The sequence below is a fragment of the Myxocyprinus asiaticus genome, chromosome 35, assembly GCF_019703515.2.
Source record: "Myxocyprinus asiaticus isolate MX2 ecotype Aquarium Trade chromosome 35, UBuf_Myxa_2, whole genome shotgun sequence".
In the NCBI taxonomy this organism is placed as follows: domain Eukaryota; kingdom Metazoa; phylum Chordata; class Actinopteri; order Cypriniformes; family Catostomidae; genus Myxocyprinus; species Myxocyprinus asiaticus.
Window position 1 is genome coordinate 4,243,037 of NC_059378.1, and position 25,845 is coordinate 4,268,881.

The following is a 25,845-nucleotide window of genomic DNA, read 5'->3' on the forward strand; positions in this document are numbered from 1 at the left end:
CCAATTCAGGTCTTGGAGTCTCCACTATCGAGCTGATGAGTTGAATCAGATTTGTTTGATTAGGGAAATATGGGGGGGCCTCCAGGAACAGGGCTGGGAACCACTGCCATGTGGCACTGGGTTGATTTGTGGATGGATAGAATAGGATAGAAATTCTTTCTTTTTTTAAACTTAGTACACTTCAGAGATGTCTTTCTAAAGTATAGAGCAGAATTTAGTATCTGAATGAAGGCCATTGTGTAGATGTTTTAAGTCACTGTGACTGTCATACGCTGGAGTGACATCAAACTGAATTAAACTATTGGGAGAGATGTTTCCTGGGTGGAGAGATGGTGATGTGATATTTTTCCCGTTCATAACCTCTTTCTCCTCTTTCTGTGCACCATTTGTCTCTTCAGGGCTTATCTCTGTTGAAATTGACAGTTTAAACATTATACAAGAGTGTTAACAACATACGTAAAAGGGTGACTTCAAATCATATTCATGTTCATGTTGTTTTGCCAAGTTTAATATATCAATATTCCCTATCAAACAAACATACTGCCATACAAAGGCAAAACAGCAACTTCGCCAACACTGAAACTGAGGGGAAAAACTCAGTTCTCTATTTTCTCTGAATCTGAGCAGAGTTGAGCCAAACCCATCTCTCTCGGGACAGATCATAATTTAAAGCACTGTTCAGTAGGAATTGGCTTTCCAAACGACGTTTGAGTTACAATTATCTACATGGGACGTCTGTGATTTCATGTACTGATTCTGATGGGTTTTGGATCTCTGTAAACATTAAAAGTATATGTGATATTATAACATTATGTAAATAAAGGGAACAAATTAAGGTAAGTGTAATACCTGACACTGCTAGAGTGGAGAACAGTCCATGATTAGACTCTTTTTATTGATTTAACTTTCTTAGAATGTACAGTATACAAAGGAATGCCGGTGTTCTAAAAATGAATGCGGTACTTGAACAACCAACAATTATTTTGCTTGAAAGATGGCAAAAATGTCTAAATCCATAATGAATGTAAATAAAGACATTTATATGGTTTCTTATATGGAATAAAACAAAATTAATGGAAATTTTGACTTTATAACTCGCAATTGCAGAAAATAAAGTCTTTTTAAGTCAGTAAATTTGTGAGTTTACTGTATACATGCAATTGCGACCATATTTCTCACAATTTCAAATTTAAAGTCGCAATTGCGAGATACAGTTGCATTTGCGAGAAATAAAGTCTGAACTGCGTGATATAAAGTTGGAATTGCGAGATATATGGTTGAAATTGCGAGATATATGGTTAAAATGGCAAGATACAATCGCAGTTGCAAGATATACAGTCACAATTGGGTGATATAAATTAATCATACACTCAGAATTACCAATTACATTTTTGAATTCTGTTGCGAGATCAAGGATCCATATAAATGTTGCACTGTTACTGTAGGTGCAAATTTATTATTTTATTGCCACTGCATCTTGCAATTTCGACCACATATCTCACAATTTCGACTTTTTAAATTTCTCGCAATTGTAACTTTATTTCATGCAGTTTCAACTTTATTTCTCGCAACTGCAACTTGCAATTTTGACCATATATCTCACAATTTCAACTTTTTGAATTTCTCGCAATTGCGACTTCATATCACGCAGTTCTAATTTTAAGTCTCAAAATTGTGACTGAATCTTGCAATTTCGACCATATATCTCACAATTTCGACTTTTTGAATTTCTCGCAATTGTAATTTTATTTCATGCAGTTTCAACTTTATTGCTCGCAATTGCAACTGTATCTTGCAATTTTGACCATACAGTATATCTTGCAATTTCGACCTTTTTAATTTCTCGCAATTGCGACTTTATATCACGCAGTTCTGATTTTAGGTCTCAAAATTGTGACTGAATCTTGCAATTTCGACCATATATCTCGTAATTTTGACTTTAAATTTCTCGCAATTGTGACTTCATATCACACAGTTCCGACTTTATTTCTCGCAATTGCGACTGTATCTTGCAATTTCGACCAAATATTTTGTCATTTTGACTTTCTAAATTCTTGCAGTTGCAACTTTATATCACGCAGTTCCAACTTTATTTCTCGCAATTACAACTGCATCTTGCCATTTCGACCATATATCTCGCAATTTCGACTTTTTTTATTTCTCGTAATTGCGACTTTATATAATGAAGTTTGATTTTATATCTTGCCATTCCGACTGTATCTTGCAATTTCGAAAATATATCTCATAATTTTGACTTTCTAAATTCTTGCAATTGCAATTTTATATTACTCAGTTCCGACTTTATTTCTCGCAGTTGAAACTGCATCTTGCAATTTCAACCATATATCTCACAATTTCTACTTTTTAATTTCTTGGAATTGTGAAATTATATCATGCAGTTACGACTTTATTTCTCGCAATTGTGACTTTCTTTCTTGGAATTGCTACTGTATCTTGCAATTTCAACCATATACAGTATCTTGCAATTTTGACTTTTTGAAGTTTATAGGAATTGCAACTAATTAAACTATAAAAAGAAAGTCCTATAAGGTTGCAATTGCATGATATAAACTCACAGTTGTGAGAAGTAAAGTCTCAATTTTGAGATATAAAGTCAGAATTACCTCTTTCATTATTTTTAATCCCAGGGGGGGTTATGGCTCACATTTATTTAGCTTCAGTTACAGTATTTGAAAAAGGTCAAAATAAATGAGAAGTGTTGTGAAAAAATAATATGCCACAATCACAGTTATTCCAATTCGAGAGGGATTAGATTTCTCAGAGGTCCTCCGAACTATCACAAAAACAGTAGGTAATTTGCGCAATAATTTTAACCGAGGTTGTCTGAGAAAAACACAGACATGTTGGATTTAGACAGGATTAAAATCATAAAGCTCATCTTTGAAATGCGATTTTTCCTAACACCTTCAGGGAAAACTAGTCCCGTCCGAATAGAGACCAGATCTGGTTTTGACTAAATCTGTAGTACCTGTGTTTTGCACTGCAGTATAGTCCTATCCTTAAACATAACCTACCCCTAAAATCAGAGGAAATATGCTGATAGGATTGTTGCTTACCCCAAACCTTAAACCATACCCTAAAATATTATTGGTCGATAGAAATGTTGCTCCAGGTACAACAAGGATGTTGATTTAGGAATATGTCCTACTTGGCGAAGTCATTGGGGAAACTCTCAGCAAAGCTGTTTTTTTTTATTTTTTTTTATCCAAATATCAACTTCATAACTTTTTTAAACAAAATAATGTCAGTTTTATCATGTAAAATAATTTCCTCACCCTTCATATTTTCAGTCACATCCTCCAGGTCATCCTGGTACACACATGTCTCTCCATCGACTCGGCCCATGATCTGTTCATCACTCATAAGCAGGTTCTCCAGCAGGAAATATGTTTTCATCAGCCCTTTGCCTTTCACCTCAATTTCACCCCTCTCTCTGATCTCAAACATCCCTTTGTCCTTCAAGACACTGTAGACAGGAAGTGTAGAAGAGTCCTATTTAGTGTTTTAAATGTATTTATTTCTATTGCAATTTACAGTATTACAGGGATTACATACAGTACAACAATGTTTATTGCCAGATGTTACAAAATAGAAAAAACTAAACAAAAAGGATAACACAAATACAAGATAAACAGCAGAACATTTCCCACAGCCTCTAAATATGTCTGAAAACCTATTATGCATGATTCTGAGAAGAAATGTTGTAGAAACAGACCAATAATTGTTTTGACCAATATTTTTTTCACTTTATTCACACTTTTTTACTTTATTGGTAATTCTATTTTAGTTTTTAATATATATTTTAGTTGGGTCACTGAAGACGTGCACACAAAATGGCATTTCACCACAGTGCATTTAACAGAAAATAACAGGTGAAGTAAATCACAGGTATAGTAACTTATATGCATAAATGATAAATTATTCAAATTTTTACTTTTAAGTCATCTTTTTTAAGCTTAACATTTGTGTCTATTTAGACTGCATTAAAATTGGCAGTAATAATGATGTTTATTATTTAGCGATAACATTTATTTATTGTGTCAAAAAGCAGTCATATGTCATATGGGTCATAACTCATATGGGTTTAGAACAACAAAGTAAATGATGAAGTTTGTTGTTGTGATTTTAAGCTGATGTGTGCATTTGATTTTTTCCAGTGTTGAAATACAACTTTACGTAAACCATTTGTAAGTTGCTTCCCCTGAACACTGTCTCTCTGTCTGTATGATTGGTCCAATATTCCAACCTTTTACTCAATTAATAGAGTGAGTTTGGGACAGGGCTATCTTTTTGCTGACCAATGGCAGGCGGAGCAGTGCGAACAGGGGAAATCTTTCTGAAAAACATTGATTATTTTGGCAACTCTGCACACTTCAACTTTTAGGCCAATCGAAAACGTAGGTGTTCACCTGTAAGTGAAGGGGCTCACGTGAATGTGATCTGGGGCTCCGTGGCTCTCCATCCGAGAAGCTGTATTAACCGTGTCTCCAAACAGACAGTACCGTGGCATCTTCTCACCTACCACACCAGCCAAAACTGGACCGGTGTGCAGACCAACTCTAATCTAGAATATGATAGAAAACCCTTCAGTTTTACATCAATCTCATGACAGTAGCACACACAAAGCTTATATTACCATACAACTGTCTAGTCACACACATACACTGGATTGGCACCTGTATTGGTTGTCCTGTGATAGGGTTAGTCACTTCCCTCGCAGCAATTCTCATACCGAGGGCAAAGTTTGCCACCTGCTCTGCATGTGTTTCTGTAGGAATGGGTACACCACCAACCACCATGTAAGCATCGCCTATGGTCTCCACCTGGTGTAAGGATGGTCAATTTTATTTAGAGCTCTACTAGTCATTTCCAGAAGTGAAATACCCTCTATGTCCTTGAATGTTCCTTTACTTGATTTTACACAGATGTGATATTACAGTGTGCAATACAAATAAATCTGTAATCAGATTTTACACTGTAAGCTGTTTGTTTCACTAACATGGTAAAAGCTTGGTATTTTTGTGGTATTCCTTGAAGTACATTTGAATATCATGAAAATATGTTGATGGTTTATGATTATAGTAATCATTCAGTACCATGGTATTAACTTCTGATACTATCACTGCACCGTTTATTTTTTACTTGGCTTTGACATTTTTTAAATGACAAAATGTGCTGATATTGTTCATGTGGACTAGTTTGAACAGCATCTTATCTCATACCTTATAGACGTCATGGATGTTTGTGAGACGATCGAATCTTGAGTACATGGCATTGAGCATGTTGACTATCTGAATGGGTTCGCAAGCTGCACAGATGTTAGTGAATGTGACCACATCACTGAACAGGATAGTGCACACTTTGAACTCACCTGAAAAGAAAGAAAGACTTCTGCTTACCTGCATGAAAAGATCATTTTCGAGTTTAACACAAATTAAACTCAAATCGACAGCATTTGCTGCATAATGTTGATTACCACAAACATTTATTATGACTCGTCCCTCCTTTTAATAAAAAAAAAAAGCACAAATCTGGGTTACAGTGAGGCACTTACAATGGAAGTCAATGGGGCCAATCCGTAAACGTTAAAAACTTTTCACTGTTTCAAAAGTATAGCCACAAGATGTAAACAATATGCATGTTAACATGATTTTAGTGTGATAAAAGCACTTATAAAATTATATCCAATATTACAACTTTGTTGTCATTGCGATGTAACAGCAGTAAAACCTATAATCTGCTATTGTCACACTAAAATCATTTTAACACATATAATGTTTGTGTCTTGTGGCTATACTTTTGAAACAGTATGTAATTTGGGGGCCTGGGTAGCTCAGCAAGTAAAGACACTGACTACCACACCTGCAGTCACGAGTTCAAATTCAGGTGACTTCAGTCAGGCATCCTAAGCAACCAACTGGCCCAGTTGCTAGTGTGGGTAGAGTCACGTTGGGGTAACCTCTTCGTGGTCACCATAATGTGGTTCTCACTCTCAGTGGGGCATGTGGTGAGTTGTGCATGGATGCTGCGGAAAATAGCGTGAGCTTCCACATGCGCTAGGTCTCCGCGGTAACACGCTCAACAAGCCACGTGATAAGATGCGCGTATTGACGGTCTCAGACGTGGAGGCAACTGAGATTCATCCTCCGCCACCTGGATTGATGCAAGTCACTACACCGCCACGAGGACTTAGAGTGCATTAGGAATTGGGCTTTCCAAATTGGGGAGAAAAAAAAAGAGAAACAGTATGTATTTTGATGTTTATAGACTTGCCACATTCACTTCCATTGTAAGTGCTGTAACCAAATGTTTTGCTGTTTTTAAAAAGAAAATGAGGAATGAGTCCAAATAATTTTTAGAGCTAATCAACATTATGCCACAAATTCTAACTTTAAGACATTTTACAAAACTGCTCAAGAATACTAAATTGTCATTATAAAACAGATAGTTCCAACTCTGAATTCTGATTGGACGAGCTAACCATTGTAAAATGACTAAAAGCCCACACCTGTGAGCACACTTCTTTAATAATGCACTTAGTTGTTAGCTTGGCAACTGCAAATTCTTTCAGTTGGGATAATGAACTATATTACTTGGCAAAATAATTGTTTATCCCGATTATTATTCATGATAAATGTGGTACGACTTTATATTAGGTGTCGTTAACTACTATGTAATAGCATTAAAATGCATACAATACAATGTATTTATTGTGTAACTACATGTTAAGGTCTTTTCACACCAAGTGCAACGCGATTATGAGAGGCGAATCGCCGGCGAATGGCCCTTTCCCATAGAAAGCGAAGCGAACGTTCGCCGTTAACACATTCACGCCTTTACAACAGGTGGCACTAATCAAAAAACAATTTTGCCCCGGTACGGTAGGTGGCTCAACGCACCTTTGAACTGGTCCACACATCACCGGGTGAGAACATATAACCACTTGACAAGTTTGCAAAACAAACAAGAAAAGCAAACTGTTCTGTAGCGTGCAGATCGAAATAAAATTAAATGGATTTCTATTCAAGCTGCAGCAGCGATGAAGAAGAGTGTGTTGTTGATTTGCTCAACGAGAAAGAAAACTTTCGAGACACTTCACAAACTATTTTAATTCACCTGCTGGACAAGTTGACAGACAATATTATCATGAATATACAGTCTGAGGGGTATTTAGAAAGAATCGACATAAAACATGGTGTAACGGTTAAAACGTTATAATTTGGAACAATATTAATTATATGCCACTGTCATGCATACTGTATATACTTGTGCTAAGTGTATTTGTTTAAAATCACTGCATAATGCACACTGCATAGTGTTTGACTGTATCTTATTGCCACGTACACCTACTTGTGTTATATTTGCTAAAAAAAAAAAACCCACGTTAATTGAATGTGATGAAATGTAAAGGCTCCAAGAGTGCAAGCAATAAAACACAGATCTCACCCAACAAAACCCATCTTCAGTCTGACCCGTTATTAGATACTTTAATATTGCTACTGACAGACGAGACTGTTAACAACTATTCAAAATAGCACCGCAATAACAGTTTTGTTTTTGGTTTTCATAGGCACATTGAGAAAAACACTTATGATCTGTAAACTTGTTTATTGAAAAAGTTATACAAAGGCAGAGATGCCACAATATATATTATATTAAAGATATAGGAGAACTCACATAAGACTAAATTATTTATAAAAAGATTATTATGGAATAAATTATGAAGACAATCCACATTAGATCTGATCATTTTTAATGGGGATGCAAAGCAATGATGCAGCAATATATTTACATGTTAAGAGAACCCATATGAGAAAAAAAATGATTTAGTTCTGAAGGCATTTAATGCAATGTAACTACACATCCTCACTGCTGGTTCAGGATTTCTTGCCACGAGTTCCTTCAGCGTTTAATGTTGTTGGTCAAAAAAGCTTTGTGTGCTTTAGCGCCATCAGTTGCTCTGGTTCTGGTAACTGCAACGGCTTCTGACACGTGATCTAAAGCTTATATATTACTGGTCAAGGCTTTTCTTTGTGGGGCAAAGAAAAAAAATTGAAACATTCACCGTAAAAAAATACGTTTTGCTTTGTCGCCGCACGATTCGGCGCAAATGGTCGCTCCAGGTGAGAACGGCTTGTTAGGAATCTATTGCTTTATTCTGAACTCTGAGTAATAAAGAGCTTATAGCTTTATAAGGTGTGTCATTGTTCTGCTGGGTGTTTCTCTAGTTCCTTTACCTGCCTCTACTCTTTTGCCATCTTTAAGCTGGTTGGCAACGTGTGTTGGCAGCATGGCATAAAGAAGCTTTTCCGATTTCTGTTTCTCGATCTCCAAGTTCCGCGAGAGGATCCGCAACTCCTCCTTCTTCCTTTCCAGCTGATTGGAGAGCTCGATTTCGGCCAACCTCTGCTGGTTGAGAAGGATTAAATCTCGCGTGGTGTCGTGCGGGGCAATGTCGGCCAGGTGGAGCCCCCTCTCCTCTAGCTCCTGGAGGCTCCGTAGTTTAGGAGAGCACAGATAGATCATGCAGTTCAGAGACTCCATCCACATCATTTGCCCTGAAACACACACACCAGCACATTTGTGAGACTATTAAGGTGCTTTTTATGGAGCTGATTTCTGTTCAGAAAAGCCTAGTACCAAGTGAACATAAAGTACATCAAGTAACCTGATTTTTACGTTTTCGAGAAAAAAACGTGAGTGGTGTTTGCTTGTCCAAAACTTGTCCCTACAATGCCAGGGTGTTTGCAAGGGTAATGGGTTCTGTGTGGCTGCTAGCTAGGTGGTTGCTTATGGGCCCATATCAAAAGTCCTCCAAGTCTTTATATTCTTATCCAACATTCAGTGTAAGTTAATTGGATTCTTTCTGTCATCATATGCCAGGTGAAAAACAGTAAGTCCAATAGCTAAGAGCAGTAATAGCACACCTCTTCTCAATAAGTTGCATAATTTGAGTATCATTCGTGTCCATAGAGCAAATGGTGAGGGACTTAGCTAACCGTACATTAGGTATGAGCAATAACCAAAAGCAGTTTTGTTATTGTTATAGATATGCTGTACCTCGTAGTTTGAGCATGGTCTGGTTTTGTTGGATCTCTGGTAACATCTCCCTCCTGGTTTTCAGCACAAACTGGCTGTTGATGAACTTCTTGATGCTCTGGATGTTGAAGATGACCTCTGGGTGAACGATGGTGAAGTACTCATCCAGACGGATGCCAGCGGTCTGCAGTCCAGGAACAAACTTCTGAATGTTCACACCTGTCTGCTTCACCTCAAGCTGATACATACAGGAATCCAAGTTAACACATTTCAAAATGATTGTTTTGTGCCAAACTGATCTTTGGTCCAACATCTTACTCTTTTTAGCGTTTTAGTGTATTTTTCAGAGCTGTTATAGTGTTGCACTTATAGTGCCTTACATCTTGGTCAAAAACGATGTGAAAGGGAAAAGCATTACAGAATGCTCGCTCTTCAATCCACAGTCTGTTAGGGTAGCAGGGGGTGAATGAGTTTCGCAGATTGCCTTAATTAGGAGAAGAGAAACAAATGTCAGCTCTCGCTGCAGAGAATACAGTAACATGCTACCACCAATAAACTTCCTACTACACATTTCATATGTTCTGAGTTGTAGATTTTGGAAGCATTTTGTTGTAAAGGATTAAAACTAAGGCTGTCAATCGATTGTTTTTTTTTAATCAAATAATTACATGATATGATTATTTAATTAATCGAAATATTTGCATATGTTAATATTTGTTGAAAAATAAAATAATTCAATATATTATTAATTATCAAAATAATTATATATATATATATATATATATATCACATGAGAAGCCTGAAAAACATGTGATTAGTTATGCGATTTACTTATACTTTTGATACTAAAGTACTTTAATACATTATTAAATATTTTTGTCATGAGCTACTTTAAAGCTGAATTATGTAATTATTTTTCTAGCAGGCCACTAGTGCCACCAAACAGAATTGCAAAAAGAAACTTTGTAAGCTTTGCCTGTTCAGCTGGAGTTGCGCTTACTGCCCCCTACTGACTGTGACTCGCAAAAACATGAAGGTGGCACTGCAAGCTTGAATTGATCTGCTTACTTAGAATTACGACATACTGTACAGTCAGGAAGATTACGTTTTTAACACGCTATTTTTTAATATAATTAATTGCACTGAAGTAATGTGTTAAATTGACAGCCTCGATTAAAACTAATTCAATCAGCTGCATGTGCTTGTGCAGTAAGCTTGAAAGGTCAAAGGCAAAAAAAACAGCAGCTATCACGTAAGGGAACATCTGTCAAACCTTGGCCCAGTACGACGATGCTCCTCACAGTCTCCCATGGAGATCGTTTCCTTGGGCACAGCTGCAGGTTGGCATACTGGGCCTTCATCTTCTGCATTGTCTCATCCATCTCCTGTTTATATAGCAGTTGTCATGGTTACATACTTTCACACTCTTTCTTAAGAGGACTTTACTTGTGATTTCAAAAATACAGAGAGCAGACAGTGGAGTGTCTCAGCCTACTTAAACATTCATCATGTTTCAGATACAAAATGGAACCGACTGAAGTGCCTTTAAGCAAGTAAGACTAATTGAAAATGTGCAACTCGTTTCTTAATTGTGTTACATGTAATGGATGCCTTTTTTACTTTTTCATTACGTATACAGCAGCTAAGAGGGACTTTAAAACAGAAGACCAACTGCTTGAAGAGAAGTTCAGGTACCAATGTGGTGTGTGTAATTTTGTTAGTTAGACAGATAGTTACCCTAAGTCACCATTTATTTTCATTGTATCTTCTTGTCCATACTATGAAAGTGAATGGTGACTGAGGTTGTCTTTATGCCTAACATCTCCTTTTGTGTTCCACTGAAGAAAGAAAGTCATACGGTTTAGGAACAACATGAGACGGAGATGGAACTATATGGACTACCCGACCAATGGAGTGTTTGGGGAACTCTGTTTGAAAACTTTATTATTGCAGTTTGCGAAATTACACACTTCACCTTTAAAAGTCTAACACATGAGAGTCTTGTTATGCTCTTCAATGCTTACACACCTCAATCTCCTTTTCACTTTCTTTCTGTCTTGGATGAGACTTTCTTTTGGACACCTTTTCCTTCTGTAGCATGTGGAAAACCACATGTTCCTTCTTCCCGGTGCGTTCGTCCTCTTCGGTTTGGTTCAGAATGGTCATGGTGACTTCACTGTCGAAGAAATCCTTTGCCACAGCTTCAATAATGCCTGACCAGCAGAGATGGAGACATCAACAAAAAGCAACAAATTCTCACTCAGGAGGTTTCAGAATGATAAATGTGTCACAATGCAACTTCCTCAATGTATTCTCAACCGTTTGTTCATCAACCTCATTGTCGCACCTGGTACGATGTGACAGAGACCTTTCCTGTCTGAGTAATAGTGAAGAAGAATGCGGCTATCATCTGTCCGCTCCACACGAAAGGATGGAGCGTTCATTGCCTAAATGGAGAGTTGTTGAAAATTAGATGTGATCTTTATATACAGTGGCAAGAAAAGTATGTGAACCCTTTGGAATTAGCTGTTTTTCTGCATTAATTGCTCATAAAATGGGATATTATATTCATTAAAGTCGCAAGAATAGACAAACAACAATGTGCTTAAGCTAACAACAAACAAACAGTCATAAACATTCATGCCTTTACTGAACACATCCCATTAAACATTAACAGTGCTGTGTAAAAAGTAAGTGAACCCCTAGGCTAAAGATGAAAAAAAAATCGAATTAGAGTCAGGAGTTGGCAAATCTGGCATCCAATTAATGAAACGAGATTGGAGGTGTGGGTTAGAGCTACTTTAACTTATAAAGCACTCAAACATTTTGAGTTTGCTATTCACAAGTAGCATCTGCTGACGAGATCTCAGAAGACTTATGATCAAGAATTATTGCTTTGCATTAAGCTGGAAAGGGTTAAAATTGTTATCTTGAAAAGCTTAGATATTCATCTGTCCACAGTTAGACAAATGTTTTATAAATGGAGATGATTTAGTACTGTGGGTACTCTCCCTAGAAGTGGCCGTCCAGCCAAGATGACTAAAAGGGCACACCACCGAATGCTCAATGTGGTAAAATAGAACCCTAGAGTGACATATAAAGACTTGAAGGAATGATTGGAACTGGTTAACATTTCTGTTCATGAGTCTACTATACAGAAAACATTAAACAGGCATAGTGTCCATGGCAGGACACCACGAAGAAAGCCGCTGCTTTCCAAGAAAAACATTGTTGCACGCCGAAGACCACCTTGACACTCCACAATGCTACTGAGAAATGTTTTGTGGAGTGATGAAACTAATGTTGAATTGTTTGGGAAGATAATGCAGCACTACGTATGGCATAAAAATGGCAGTGCAAACCTACATGAAAACATTATCGCAACGGTGAAGTACGGTGGAGGGAGTATCATGATTTGGGGTTGCTTTGCTGCTTCAGGGATTGGATCACTTGCCATCATCCAGGGAAAAATGAATTCCCAAGTTTATCAAGATATCGTACAGGATAATGTCAGGGTGGCTGTGTGCCAGCTGAAGCTCAGTAGAAGCTGGGTGATGCAGCAGGACAATGACCCTAAACATCGTAGTAAATCCACTACAGAATTGTTTACAAAAAAGAAAATCCACCTTTTGGAGTGTCCCAGCCAGAGCCCAGACCTTAACCCAATAGAGATGCTGCAGAATGACCTAAAGAGAGCCGTTCACACCAGACATCCTAAGAATATGACTGAGCTGAAGCAGTTCTGTAAGGACTTCTGACGGTTGTGCAGGTCTAATCCGCAGCTACCGGAAATGCTTGGTTGAGGATATTGCTGCCAAAGGAGGATCCACCAGTTATGAAATCCAATGGTTCACTTACATTTTCCACAGCACTGTGAATGTTTAATGGGATGTTTTCAATAAAGACATGAAATTGTTTGTGCGTTGTTAGCTTAAGCACATTGTGTTTGTCTATACTTGTGACTTTGATGAAGATGAGATCACATTTTATGACCAATAAGTCAAAATAACAAACAAACAAAAAAAAACAGCTAATTCCAAAGGGTTCACATACTTTTTCTTTCCACTATAGTTTTACACTGCACAGTGCATGTTACTGAAGAGACTGTAAATTTAACCCTCACAGCCTCGTGTTCATGCCCTTTAACAATCAAATATGGCACTACTTTGATTAAGGTGTATAAAGTAAGAGCATCCTGACCTCATAAGATAGTGCCAAATAACTGTGCAGAGCATCAAGATTTTCTATGAACTCCACCAGGTTTCCGCCAAGTGTTCGCAACATGGTGTCATATCCCGACATCTTACAAAAGCTGAAGAAGTATTCTCCAAACAGCTTCAAAACCACCTCTGAAGAGACCTCTAGAAGAACAAACCAGAGCAGTCTGCAATTCAATTTTAATTGGGAACTGCTGAGTGGAGTTCAGGTGTGTGACCCACTCGGAGATTCACACCTGTCTTTGTCCGACCACTCTAAGGGACAGATTGAAGGATAGGTTAGGACATCAACCGGTCTCAGGGGGCATTGTTAGCACTTTCTTAGTCACTTTGATCAATGTCTCCAAGTCCCAGAGGACACTGCGAATACAGCTATGAGTTTGCACAATCTGCCACTCACTCTGTCATTTGTTTTCATCTACTCTTCAGACAATAACAAGTGAAGTGAAATAATAAAGAAGTGAAAAATACTCATGAATCTGACAAAGTCCCTAAAAAGATGTTGAAGGAAGAAAAGTATTAACCATAACTAGGAGAAGCCAAACACATGCAAACTGACACACACACACATGCAAATAAACTTGAGTATATTCAGATGCTTGCAGTTACAAAGTACATCTGATGTGTAATATAAACTGATGCTCACCCAACATATTGCAGGCCTCTTGTACTAAACGAAGAGTGATGACATCGTCATAAATTTCATAGGTCATGAATGTGTCCTGGACCCCAGCCATTAACCTAGGAAAGATTTCATTTAGTTCACAAACATTTGAACAACTGCCTTCCGTGACTTCTTCACACACTGCACATATACAGTACACACATGTTTTACAGACCTCAGTTTCTCCCATGCGTCTTCTCCAAACTTGTCGATGACCAGTGACTTCAGACAAGTGTTAATAAAGCCGTACTGTTGGAGCACACAATCACATACATGGATTACATTTTGTACTAAAAAGAAAAGGTTTCTGGGAAAAGTTTTAAATGTCTAATGAACAAATTCAGTCAAATGAGAGTTGAAATGCCATAAAAACTACAATATGTATAAAAAAGATGTGCACTTACCATTTCTCCAATATAGATGTGTTAAATTTAATATACTGTACCAGACCTTGTATATATATATACTTTATACTCTCACATGCAACTCTCATCTGTGATGCACGGAGCAACAGGAGATGCTCTTTAAAGTTTCTCACACAATCTACACACAGACACTCCCACTCAACCACACTCTCCAACATATGGTATAATACACATATGGTACAATGGGGCTAAAAGCACCCCTAAAATTAGCTTTTTTCTGGTTACAAAGTACATCAAATGTTTTATTGAATATTAATGGAGCAACAAAATTTATGTAAAAATAAATAATAACGGAACGTCGTTTTAATATTTTAAAAAAAACGGTGGTGAGGGAGTCTTTTACCCCAGGCTCCCTCATAGTGATATCATGTAAATACAGGCACAGTAGTTATAAGGCAAATTATGTCAACTTCTGCAAATACTTTTGGGACAGAAAGATGCTTTTTTTGAGTAACTAATTAAGATAATGCTTATTCAAAATAACCACTTCAGAAAATGGTTCAACCTTTTCCTGTTAATTTCAGTCACATTTGGCATTTAATAACATCTTAAATTAAGTTAACAATTTAATCTCCATTGTGATTGGATCAGTCAATATGAGCCCACTTTAAACTTTCTTTTTAAACAAATCTATTCGCCCCACTAAAAAAAAAAAAAAAAAAAAAAAAAAAAAAAAAAAATATATATATATATATATATATATATATATATATATATATATATATATATATATTTTTTTTATTATTATTATTATTTATATATATATATATATTATCGGGGCCAGAAAAACGATTTTTTTTTTTAAATAAAATAAAAAAAAACAAGCAAAAAATCTTTTTTTTTATTTAATCACCTGGAGCAAAACTGAAAATGGCAAATAAGTATTTTGTCTTAAAATAAATGTCATAATTTCAGGAATTCTCACTAGCTACATATATTTTCCAACATTTAATAAATTATTAAATATTAGATCAAATTACCTCAAAATCAAACTTTAGACACTGCATGCAATGATCTCATGGATCAGTAATATTCTGCAGTGTACAGTGACAAACAGGTGTTTACAAAAGTGTTAGTGTTTAGTGTTTTGGGAGAAAATCAAATCAAAAGTACCTTTTACCCCGGGGGACTTTATTGAATACTATACAAATACACTCACACACACACACACACACACACACACACACACACACACACACACACACACACACACAAACACACATGAAATAAATAAATAAATGTTTAGCTTTTTTTAAGATTTACACATTTTAATTTCTTAACAAAATTCTATCAAATTAAATAGTGTAATTTTTAACAAAATTAAATTAGGTTTTTTTTTATTTTATTTTGTTTTGTTAAAGATCATAATTCAATTTGTTGGAATTTTGTTATGAAATTCAAATGTGTAAATCTTAAGTTAATTTTGACTGTCCATAGTTCATTACACCAGAGTTAAAAGCTTGCAGTTAACAAAACTGTGCTTTGAAACCTAACTTGTTCAATTTAGAGAGTGAATTGTGTGTTTCAGTAAATGTATTGATGCTCTGTGTAACCACTTCTTCATATGTGGTTTCTCCTATTTGTTTGTTTTGAGGAACATTATGAACTTTCTTAACCTAGTCTTGTTGTTCACCGTGTAATAATGCTTTCTCTTTCACTTTTTCCTCAACAAACAGAATACCTTGTTTATAATGGAAAGTTCAGTGCATTGCCAGTCGCAGAACCAAGAATGACACAAAATAATTAAGACTGTCTAACACCAATTCTGTTTTTTTTATATATATATATATCAATTAATTTTAGCATTATTGTTTGATAATACATTTGAATGTGTGCAATATGTAATCAGAGTAACAGATGAAGTGCATTAAATTTAACAAAACATTGCTTTGTTATTAAAAATATATATATTAAATATGTATGAAAAAAAACAAGTTTCATTAATTTCTCTTCTTCATAATCTATGATTATGTACTATCTTTTGCACTAAAATATTCTGAAATAGTTGGAAGATCTGGGGAACTTCCGTGGAAACTCTTCAAAATTCCACAAGTGGATCCTATAAAAGCCTGCACTAGCACAGATAAGTTGGCATATCCTTGAGAAGGCACCATAGTTCACTTTTACGAGCCTATAGAAGACAACTGGGGGTTTTATTTCACCTTTTTATGGTGTGGAGTGAATCTACCTACAGGTGCAATAAAGTCTAGTTTAAAAGATAAAGGGTGCCGAAGAAAGAGAGTCAGTGTTTGAACAATCAATGCATTGACAGAGACGAAAAGAAGCTGGACGAAATCAAGGTGAGATTTAATTGGTTTTCCAGCTTCCATTATTTTAATTTTTTTTACTGCTTTATGCAAATATGATAAAGGCCTCTATTTCCAAATGCAAAGTTCTTAAAGTAGGTTAGATTTTTAATTTGGGGAAATATGCTATATAGTCTGTGTTTCTAATGGATCAAGAACGATTTGTCTAAACAATAGTCCAATTTTTGCTCTACACTGTGCTTTTTCCAAACAAATGTCTGTTTTAGTCTTCCGGTGCCATTGTTGTAACTTACAGTGCAGATCGCGGCTAAACTAGCAAGCAGGCGATGGTGCCATGTGGAAACTGTTACTTTTCTCAGCGCTTTTAATGTTGGACCAATCACAGTCGTTTGAGATTTCTGGATACGCTTTTTTTTAAGTAATTTTTTTTTAATAAAGATTACAAAGGGGGTAGTTTCAAATGTATATCAGTTACTAATCCGTGTACTCAACCGATTTAAACGATTATACTTTTTGGTGTACAAAGGCAGAGATTATTTAGCAAAGACGGTTCATTTCTATTAAATGAATGGGAGAAATTAGAAAGCCCAACGGTCACCCACGGTCAGCTTCCTTTCTTATGTAGAAAGGAAGTCCCGCCTTCTGGTAAAACAAAAAAAAACAAAAACAAAAAAAAAAAAAAACAACAATAACAAAAAACCAATCACCCTTTAGAAACAGACATCGACTGTCAATGAACTCGTTTTTTAGCATAATCTGAGATAAGACAATTTATGAGACCATTGTTGTCAGATTTTACTGCTGATTTGAAATATGTTCTTTGATCGTAATCTTGACCAACCGTCTTGGAGATATCGGTCTTTCCCCATTCAAGTAGATTGGAGCTGCACTGGCATGCCGTTTGTTTACATAGAAATATAACTGCCCATGAGCGTTCCAAAAATGGCTGCCGAGTGAACTGACTTGCTAAAAAGACTTTGGCAAAGGTCTCAAAAAAGACAAAACTCCGTTTGCGGATCAAGGGAGTATCCGGCCTTCTGAGCCGCAGAGCGCCCCCTGGAGGAAGAACATTTTAGTCGCAAAAAAGCTGCCAAAATTTGTAATAATTATGAAAAAGGGCACCATCTGGCATTTGACATTACACTTTAAATTATTGGTGTACATATTTTGTAAAATAATAATAATAATAATTATATATATATATATATATATATATATATATATATATATATATATATATATATATATATATATATATATACATACAGTACTGTGCAAAAGTTTTAGGCACTTGTCAAAAATGTTGCATAGTGAGGATGTCTTCAAAAATAATGACATAAATAGTTTTCATTTATCACTTAATGTCATACAAAGTCCAGTAAACATAAAAAAAGCTAAATCAATATTTGGTGTGACCACCTTTGCCTTTAAAACAGCTCCAATTCTCCTACTTACACCTGGACACAGTTTTTCTTGGTTGTTGGCAGATAGGATGTTCCAAGCTTCTTCGTCACAGTTCTTCTATCTATTTAGGCTGTCTCAATTGCTTCTGTCTCTTTATGTAATCTCAGACAGACACGATGTCCAGTGGGGGGCTTTGTGGGAGCCATGACATCTGTTGCAGGGCTCCCTGTTCTTCTATTCTAATCTTTTCTATTTGCAAAAGTAATGTTTGGGAGTCTAACATTTATATTCATATTGACACACTAAAGCTGAAGATATAAATAACCATCTTAAGACAAATGCTGTGCAAAACAAGACTTTTGCACAGTACTGTATGTGTGTGTGTATGTGTGTGTGTGTGTATATATATATATATATATATATATATATATATATATATATATATATATATATATATATATATATATATAATGGGGCAATTGATTCTTTCCTTAGATGTTTTGTGAAAGTACTTTGAGGACCATGGGATACAATGAATATGTTCAGAAGACCCAAAGGCACTCCAGAGATCCAATAAGCCTGGTGGATCTGTCTTCAGACACATCCATGTCAATTGAGGACATAAGTGGAGAAGGATGGTTATCTGAACACAAGACTCCATCTGAACAGGATCATCAGGAATTGAGTAAAGCTCAAATGTCAGTCAAGAGGCGAATCTTTCACTCTGCAAAGTTCTGGACTTTTCTCCAGATCAAGACATCAACACGAGCATGACTGAAAGCAAGTGACTCTCTGCTGAGTGTACGGGATAAAAAAAAAGAGACTTTTATTGACTTTCACCTTTTAACTTAATTTAATTACAATTAAGTGAAAAAACCTTATTTTGAAGTTGTAAATGGAATTCTATTTATTGTGGAAACTTTTGTAAGGCACTTTTATTTTGAATGATGTTTTATAATGATGTAAATAAATGTTAAAAGTGTTGTTGCCTCACCAGTTTCCAGCAGAGGACAGTGATGAGATACTGCTGCTCCTGCATGTGAAATGCTACCTCACCTTGTGTAGATTTCAATAAAAATGTTCAGCCTGCTTCAGTACTTCCAAGTCTTATAGTAAATCGAAAAACAAATAGACCCCTTCCAGGTAAAGCAAAAAAACCTGTATGAGCAAAGTGCAGCATCTTGAGGATCTTTCAGATGACTCACTCTCATACACATAAATGAAAATACTCATTGATTAGATTTTGCAAATCAAGGAAGGCAGAAAAAAGAAGAGGCAGATCATTAAAATGGCATTGAGGATGCCAGATTCAATCCAAAAGAGATTTGTTTGGCCCAAGGACTCTGGATACAAAGCGTGCCTTCTCTGATCATTTGCATTGTGGCCTTGAGATCAAACTCACACAAGCTCTGATCTAAATAGTCGAAATCCAAAACCTGTTTGTCACTTTTAACTTCTTATGTGGTCCTCATTAAATCAAATATTGGCAGAAAAATGATTGAATAAGTAATCACAACCAGTCTCTCTTAAAGAAACAGTTTACGATTTAAATAAACACATCTGTTTTATAGCTCTCGTTTGTTTATTTATTTTTAACATTAGAAATATTTCCACCTAGCAGGAAATTCTGGGGGAAAAAAATACAGGTAACTTGAAAAAAATCAAAGAATTGCTTTCAAAATTGGTCCATTACAGAAAGAGTAAATCAGACTGATACTAAAAAATTTAGACTTTTCACATTTCTTGACCAGATTAATGAATAGAGCTTTTCTGTTGCACCGAACTCGCACCTGTCAGTCATCCATGATTTTACGTCTTTAATCTTCCCCTTCCATTAAAATGATGGATAATGATTATTTGAGGCGTAACCTCTAAAAGTGGGGCGCAATGTCTGTTTAGCGCAAGTTTGCATAGGAAAACAATTTAAAAACAGCATGAACAGACACAAAACGTGTTCGATGTAAACAGCCCCCTTGACAACTGACATCCTCAAGCGGGCCACTGAAGATTTCAAACCGGCCGGATTTGGCCCATGGGCCACCAGTTGAATAGGCCTGCACTTGTACACGAATGCATAAAGTACCAAAAATGACCATCACATTACCATTTATATATATATATATACAGTTTTACGAGCTTGACATGTATTTTACACTAAATCTTTTAAAAGATTTCAAATTTTTTTCACCTTGGACAATCTCTTCTGTCAATAACCTAAATGTAAAAATGTTGATTTCAACACTTGGTGCACAAAACTCGATGACGGTAATAATCAACAGATAATTATTATTATTTTTTGATCATGAACGGTTAATTTTGAGTAGAAAACAAAGTTCACATAACAAGAAATTACCAAACATAGCAACACAATCAACAATAAAAACGGTGTTAATAAAACTGCAAACAGTAAGACCATGCAAGCTCATTTATTATTCAAGCCAGGTGCATGCTGGGAACACCAGATTCGAAAAGTTAAATAAAACAAACTTATTTTATTTACCAGGGAAATGTATTCAAATTAGCAAATAAATATGACAAGGTTTTCCACTTTAGGACTGATACATGATGACGCATTGTAAAGATAACAAACAATCGTAAATAACATTAAGCTAGAGCATTCATTTTTACATGCTTGAATTGAGTACAAATGTAGAATTTACTTAATTTTTCAAGTTCACACTTTAACTTATTCAATGTAGAATGTACTTAATTTTTTCTGCTATATTTACTTCACCACAAAATCATTGTTTTTTTTGTGTTTTTTTCAGTGTATGCATTCATGGTATATAATAATATTAATAAAAGGGGGAAATCATAGGAACACCCCTGTTATGAATTATGTTAGTCTGAGCGACCATTCACTTTCATTGTATGGAAAAAACATGGAATGAAAGTGAATGATTGTGGGTGGTTGCCAGAGCATTGCTAAGCAGTTGCTAAGGTGTTCTGAGTGGTTGAGGTGTCAAAAGAGCCCACTCCCAAATCTCTATGATATCTGGTGAGGGATGAGTTGCTTGCCAAAGTTGAATACTTACAGTAGGGTCAGTAGTTTGAACAAAATCCCTAACCGTAAGTATGAGCATTTATAATAATAATGTTTGCCGTAGCAATCACTACTGGTCATCAGAGTTGTATGAATGATTTGTGTCAATAGTCCATTGCAAACTTGCAGCTATAATCATAATTTATCACACCCAACGTATGTGTAATCCTGATCCCAAAGAGACACTTACAGCCTCCATTGGACTCCTTTGCGCTCTGTGGCAATATACTGAGATCTCTGTGGGAACGAAGGCTACCGAGAAAATAATTCAAAGTGGAAACGTTCGAGCCTTCAATGCGAGCGACAGATTGAATCTGGCAGAGAAAATGAGAGTCTTTCATAGGTTCATAAAGTAATTTCCTAGACATAAGGTGATATTAACACAAAGGTGAGGAGAGCAAGGACTAAGGACATCAAATCACACAGAAAGACACCATTTTCATTCTCATTACAGCCGTGTTTTCTTTCCCTGGTCTTTCTCGCCGTCAAATTGAGCCTTGGACGCGCTTGAAAGGAGAAACAGACTCATTACAAGGTTTTTTCCTTAAACTGTCAATTTTCTGTGTATGCCGGGTCCGTCTACAGCGTGTGCTGTCCTAAGGGATACGAGTACGTTCAAGGCTGCGATGTGTATAGAAGTGCTTTCTTCAAGGAGAATTCTATCAAAACTCTGCCTGTGTTTATTTTCATGCCTGTTAATGAGAGACTGGAAGAGAAAGAGAATATGAATATAGAATTAATATCAGATCAGTTCATCATGTTACAGTACAGAGCTCCCCCCGTGCCAGCATCCAGCCTTGACCTTGTCTGTCCATATTCACGTCCTCAGTTCGGCAAATGAGTTTTATTACAGGTGACAGCTCAGGTTCATGCTTCCAAAATACGATCAGAGACAAAAAGGGACAGGATCAGTTTAGCTCTCCATTGAATCAAATGCTTTAACGCAAAAGCACATAAAACAGACTCAATCAAGTTAACATGCAACCAAAATTCAGAAAATGTACTTTCTTAAAGGGACGGTTCACCCAAAAATGAAAATCATGTCATCATTTACTTACCCTCATGTTGTTCTAAACCTGTATGACTTTTTTTCTTCCGTGGAACACAAATGTTAGGCAGAATGTTAGTGACTGACCGCCTCAGTCACCATTTACTTTCATTGCATATTTTTTCCAAACAATGAAAGTGAATGATGACTGAGTCATTCAGCCTAACATCTACTATTTTGGAAGAATAAAAGTCAAATGTGGGCGAGTAAATGGCAACAGAATTTACTAAGGAACATCTTTGGACATATGCAACATTCAAAGTATAGAGATGTAAAGACAGCATACCTTATTAGACAGTTTACATCAGAGTTTCTGCAGCGGCCTTGGACCAGAATTTTGGTTGAAATTATATCAGCAGAAGAAATAAGAGAAAAAAAATGTGCTGTAGATTAGTGAAGTGAGAAGTGCGAGAACAAAGCGCACACTTTCTTAGTCGATGAGGACTTCAAGGCTCTCTCTCGGCTACCTACAGTAGTGTTCAACCTTCGCTATGAAGTGAGGCCTTGAGACAAATGATTATTCAGATCTCACTGTAAAATGCATCTAGATCTAAAGCACAATAATGCAAAATATGTCACTGCACCTCGGTAAAGGAGCCGACGATTTCTCAAAATTATTTTCACTTTTTTTGTTTTTGTCCTAGAAAACTGGGATCATTTCTAAAATGTATCAGATTAATTTAGTTGTGCTCATTTGTGTGTCATATGTGTCTCCATGACTTATTACCGATAGATACAATTGACAACTAACTTAAGCACATAATATGACAAATCTAAATCTGAGTATAATAAAAACAATTGTATTTTTTTATGTTTTTTTGTTCAACAGAATATTAGCCGATTTGCATGTGTGCATTTATAACCTTTACATTTAAATGATTTATATGGAATAAATATATATATATTATTCAATATAAACACAATAATATATATATATATATATATATATATATATATATATATATTATTCACTATAAACATAATAATATATATATATATTATTATAAAAATATTGCTTTTGAAATTTAAATGATCACAGGGTTCAAACAGAGATATGTTTTTCTTACAATCTGCATCAGTATTTTCACTCATAATTTTAACAAGAATGTAAAATGTAAAAAAAAAAGAAGAGTTAATTAGTAAATGCGTAGTTATCTTAACTTACACAGTAAAAATTATTTTAACCAAGCCAATACAGTAGGAAACATATTGTAAAAAATGTATTTCTTATAGATGTAAAAAAAAGTATGATTTTACCGTATAATTAACAGTAAAAAGTTACATTATGTTAACGAGAGAATACATGTTCTTTTTACAGTATTGTTAAAATTACGATGAAATACAATAATTGGGCATTCCCAGAAGTCCCTACGTGACCCATCACATTCATTATATTTTATGTGTATAGTTATGTTCTTTTTATTTAATATCTGTTATGGACACTGGGGTGTTCTCTGTTATATTTTATGTAGTTTAGTGAACCTACAACGCTGTGTGTATCTAATATGAAACACAACGTTTGACCCCTCTCTGTTCATGTTGACGAGCCAAACAACCTATGGTATGTAAGTTTCACATGTTTATGGCACCATCTAGTGGTTATTTGTGAAAAACAAAAAGTGGTTTCAGTGTTTATATCGATCTATTTAAAATGGCGGCGGACTTGCACAAAAAGCGAATGTTATGTTGGGATAAATGAAAGCTGATTTTAATCAAGTAAAAGTGACAGTATGATTATATTATTAATGATATTTTAAAATGAGTATTTGCTGAATATAAGCAACTTGTGCTTGGTTAAAATTTTGTATATTATTTTATTGAAAAACCCCCTTTGAAATCCATGAATCAAATATGATACAAAATATGATACAACAGGCTTTTGATGTATATCTCTCAGTCACCATTACATTACATTCACAAAAATAACTTTTTATAAGATATATTTAAAGTGTGAACTAATATTTCTGTGTATTGTCATATATGCAGCCTGTTCTGTTTTTATAAAGATCTCATTATTTTACATTACAAGCTATCATGATGTCATCTTACCATAAGTTCCTGAGACCCAGCGAAAAGAGTTTTAAAGTTTCCTTTTTTAAATGTCAATATAGTGATTGGTGCATTAAAAAACATATGATAAAAACTGTTTATTGAAAAAAGGATGTTTTATTTATATTGTATTTGATGTGCTGAATTGAACTGTGATACATTTCAATCCATATTTATAGAGCAAGGAGAGGAAGTTGTCATGGCCAAACTCTCAAACATTTGGTATCTCTGAAAAGCACATGAATTCCTCTGATAATACCCCAAGATTTACCACTGTAGCAGGTATGGGCTAAGAGAAACTTCAATAACAAATGTCCTACACACAAATGAATTGCTGGGCCTCACGAGGATAATGACCTTTAAAGCCTAATGTTTCAATAAAAGACAGCATATATTTCTGAATTTCTATTCAATTCGCCGACCCAATTCACCTCTTCTGCTACCCTCTCCATAATTTAGCCTTTAATGCAAACACGACCCTGTTCCACTCACCTGTGAAGGCAACGTATACATGCCCTGTTTAAATGGGCCTTACAAAAGGTTATGAAGTGGTCATAAATCATAGAGAGAGTGGCTTTCATCTCTCGGCAAATAGCCCACCCCCTCCTCCTCTCTCAATTACAACCCTGCAGAACATAAATTAATATGTAAAATTGTTGGACCGTGGTGGCAGAGTTGCAGCAGCTAAGGCCACGGCAATCAATCTCTGGCGGGCGGAGCGGCACCCACTGACAGATTTTCCACCCGCGAAGACGGCTGGGTGATTGAGAGGCACAAAGGCAGATGAACTGTGGGTAACCTGCTTCATCTATACCTGAGAGGAAAGGAACAGACACTCAAGACAGAGAGGGTTGGGAACAATTTAAACACAGTGAGGAGAATGCTACCTTTAAAGGAATATTCCAGGTTCAATACAAGTTAGGCTCAATCAACAACTCGTCCCTTGTATTTTGAAACACTAGATTTACAAGATGTAAACATTATACGTGTTAACATTATTTATGCATTATAAAATCACTTACTAACCTTATCTGTGTAAAGTTATATGAACTGCAATGCCAGTAAACCCTGTAAGGGATTTTATCACACTAAAATGTTGTTGTGTCGGGCTGGACAGGTCGCTTAAAAACATTTATAGGGCCACAGAGACACGGTGTTTGCAGTTTTTGAAAAAATTTACCTACAAATGGCTTACTTATAGTTGCCTCTGCATTAAACTGGGATAGGAGAAAGTATTTCAACATCGATAAAGTTACCCACCTCAGCTTCAGATTTATCCAAAATAATTCTTGTGTTGTCCCATGTCTCAAAAAATTCCTGTTTTTGTCCCATGTCTGATTTTATGATTTTTATTTTGGAACCCAACTGAGAGTGAAATGATGCACTTTGTGTCACATCTTTGGCTATTTTTGTTCTTGTCTTTAATTTTGAAGTTTAGTTTTCATGCTTCCTGGTCCTTGTTTGTCATGTGATTTCCCGTTCCTTCTTCTTCTTCTTCTTCTTCTTCTTGTATTGTTTATTGGCAGTTGGCAAACCAGCTTATGGTGCATTACCTCCACCTACTGAACTGGAGTGTGGAGCTTCGACGTCATATTCGGTACCCCTTTTCCTTGTATTTTTGTCTGATTTTGTGTTCCCTTCATGTGATCCCATCTTGTCATGTGTCAT

At 35.8% G+C, this 25,845-nt stretch overlaps 1 protein-coding gene across 1 annotated transcript; it reads right to left on the reverse strand.

Moving 5' to 3' along the window:
• Positions 1–5: 5 nt before the first annotated feature.
• Positions 6–25,845, reverse strand: LOC127425846 (guanylate cyclase soluble subunit beta-2-like). Its single transcript, XM_051672143.1, has 18 exons — positions 25,731–25,845; positions 24,840–24,991; positions 21,271–21,394; positions 17,475–17,689; positions 14,117–14,190; positions 13,924–14,018; positions 13,261–13,421; positions 11,408–11,507; positions 11,089–11,273; positions 10,334–10,445; positions 9,441–9,544; positions 9,082–9,298; positions 8,259–8,579; positions 5,244–5,392; positions 4,698–4,844; positions 4,431–4,585; positions 3,297–3,487; positions 6–407 (listed from the first exon to the last, which is right to left on the reverse strand). The coding sequence occupies exons 1-18, from the start codon at positions 25,843–25,845 to the stop codon at positions 196–198; spliced, it is 2,829 nt and encodes a 942-aa protein (XP_051528103.1). The 3' UTR covers positions 6–195.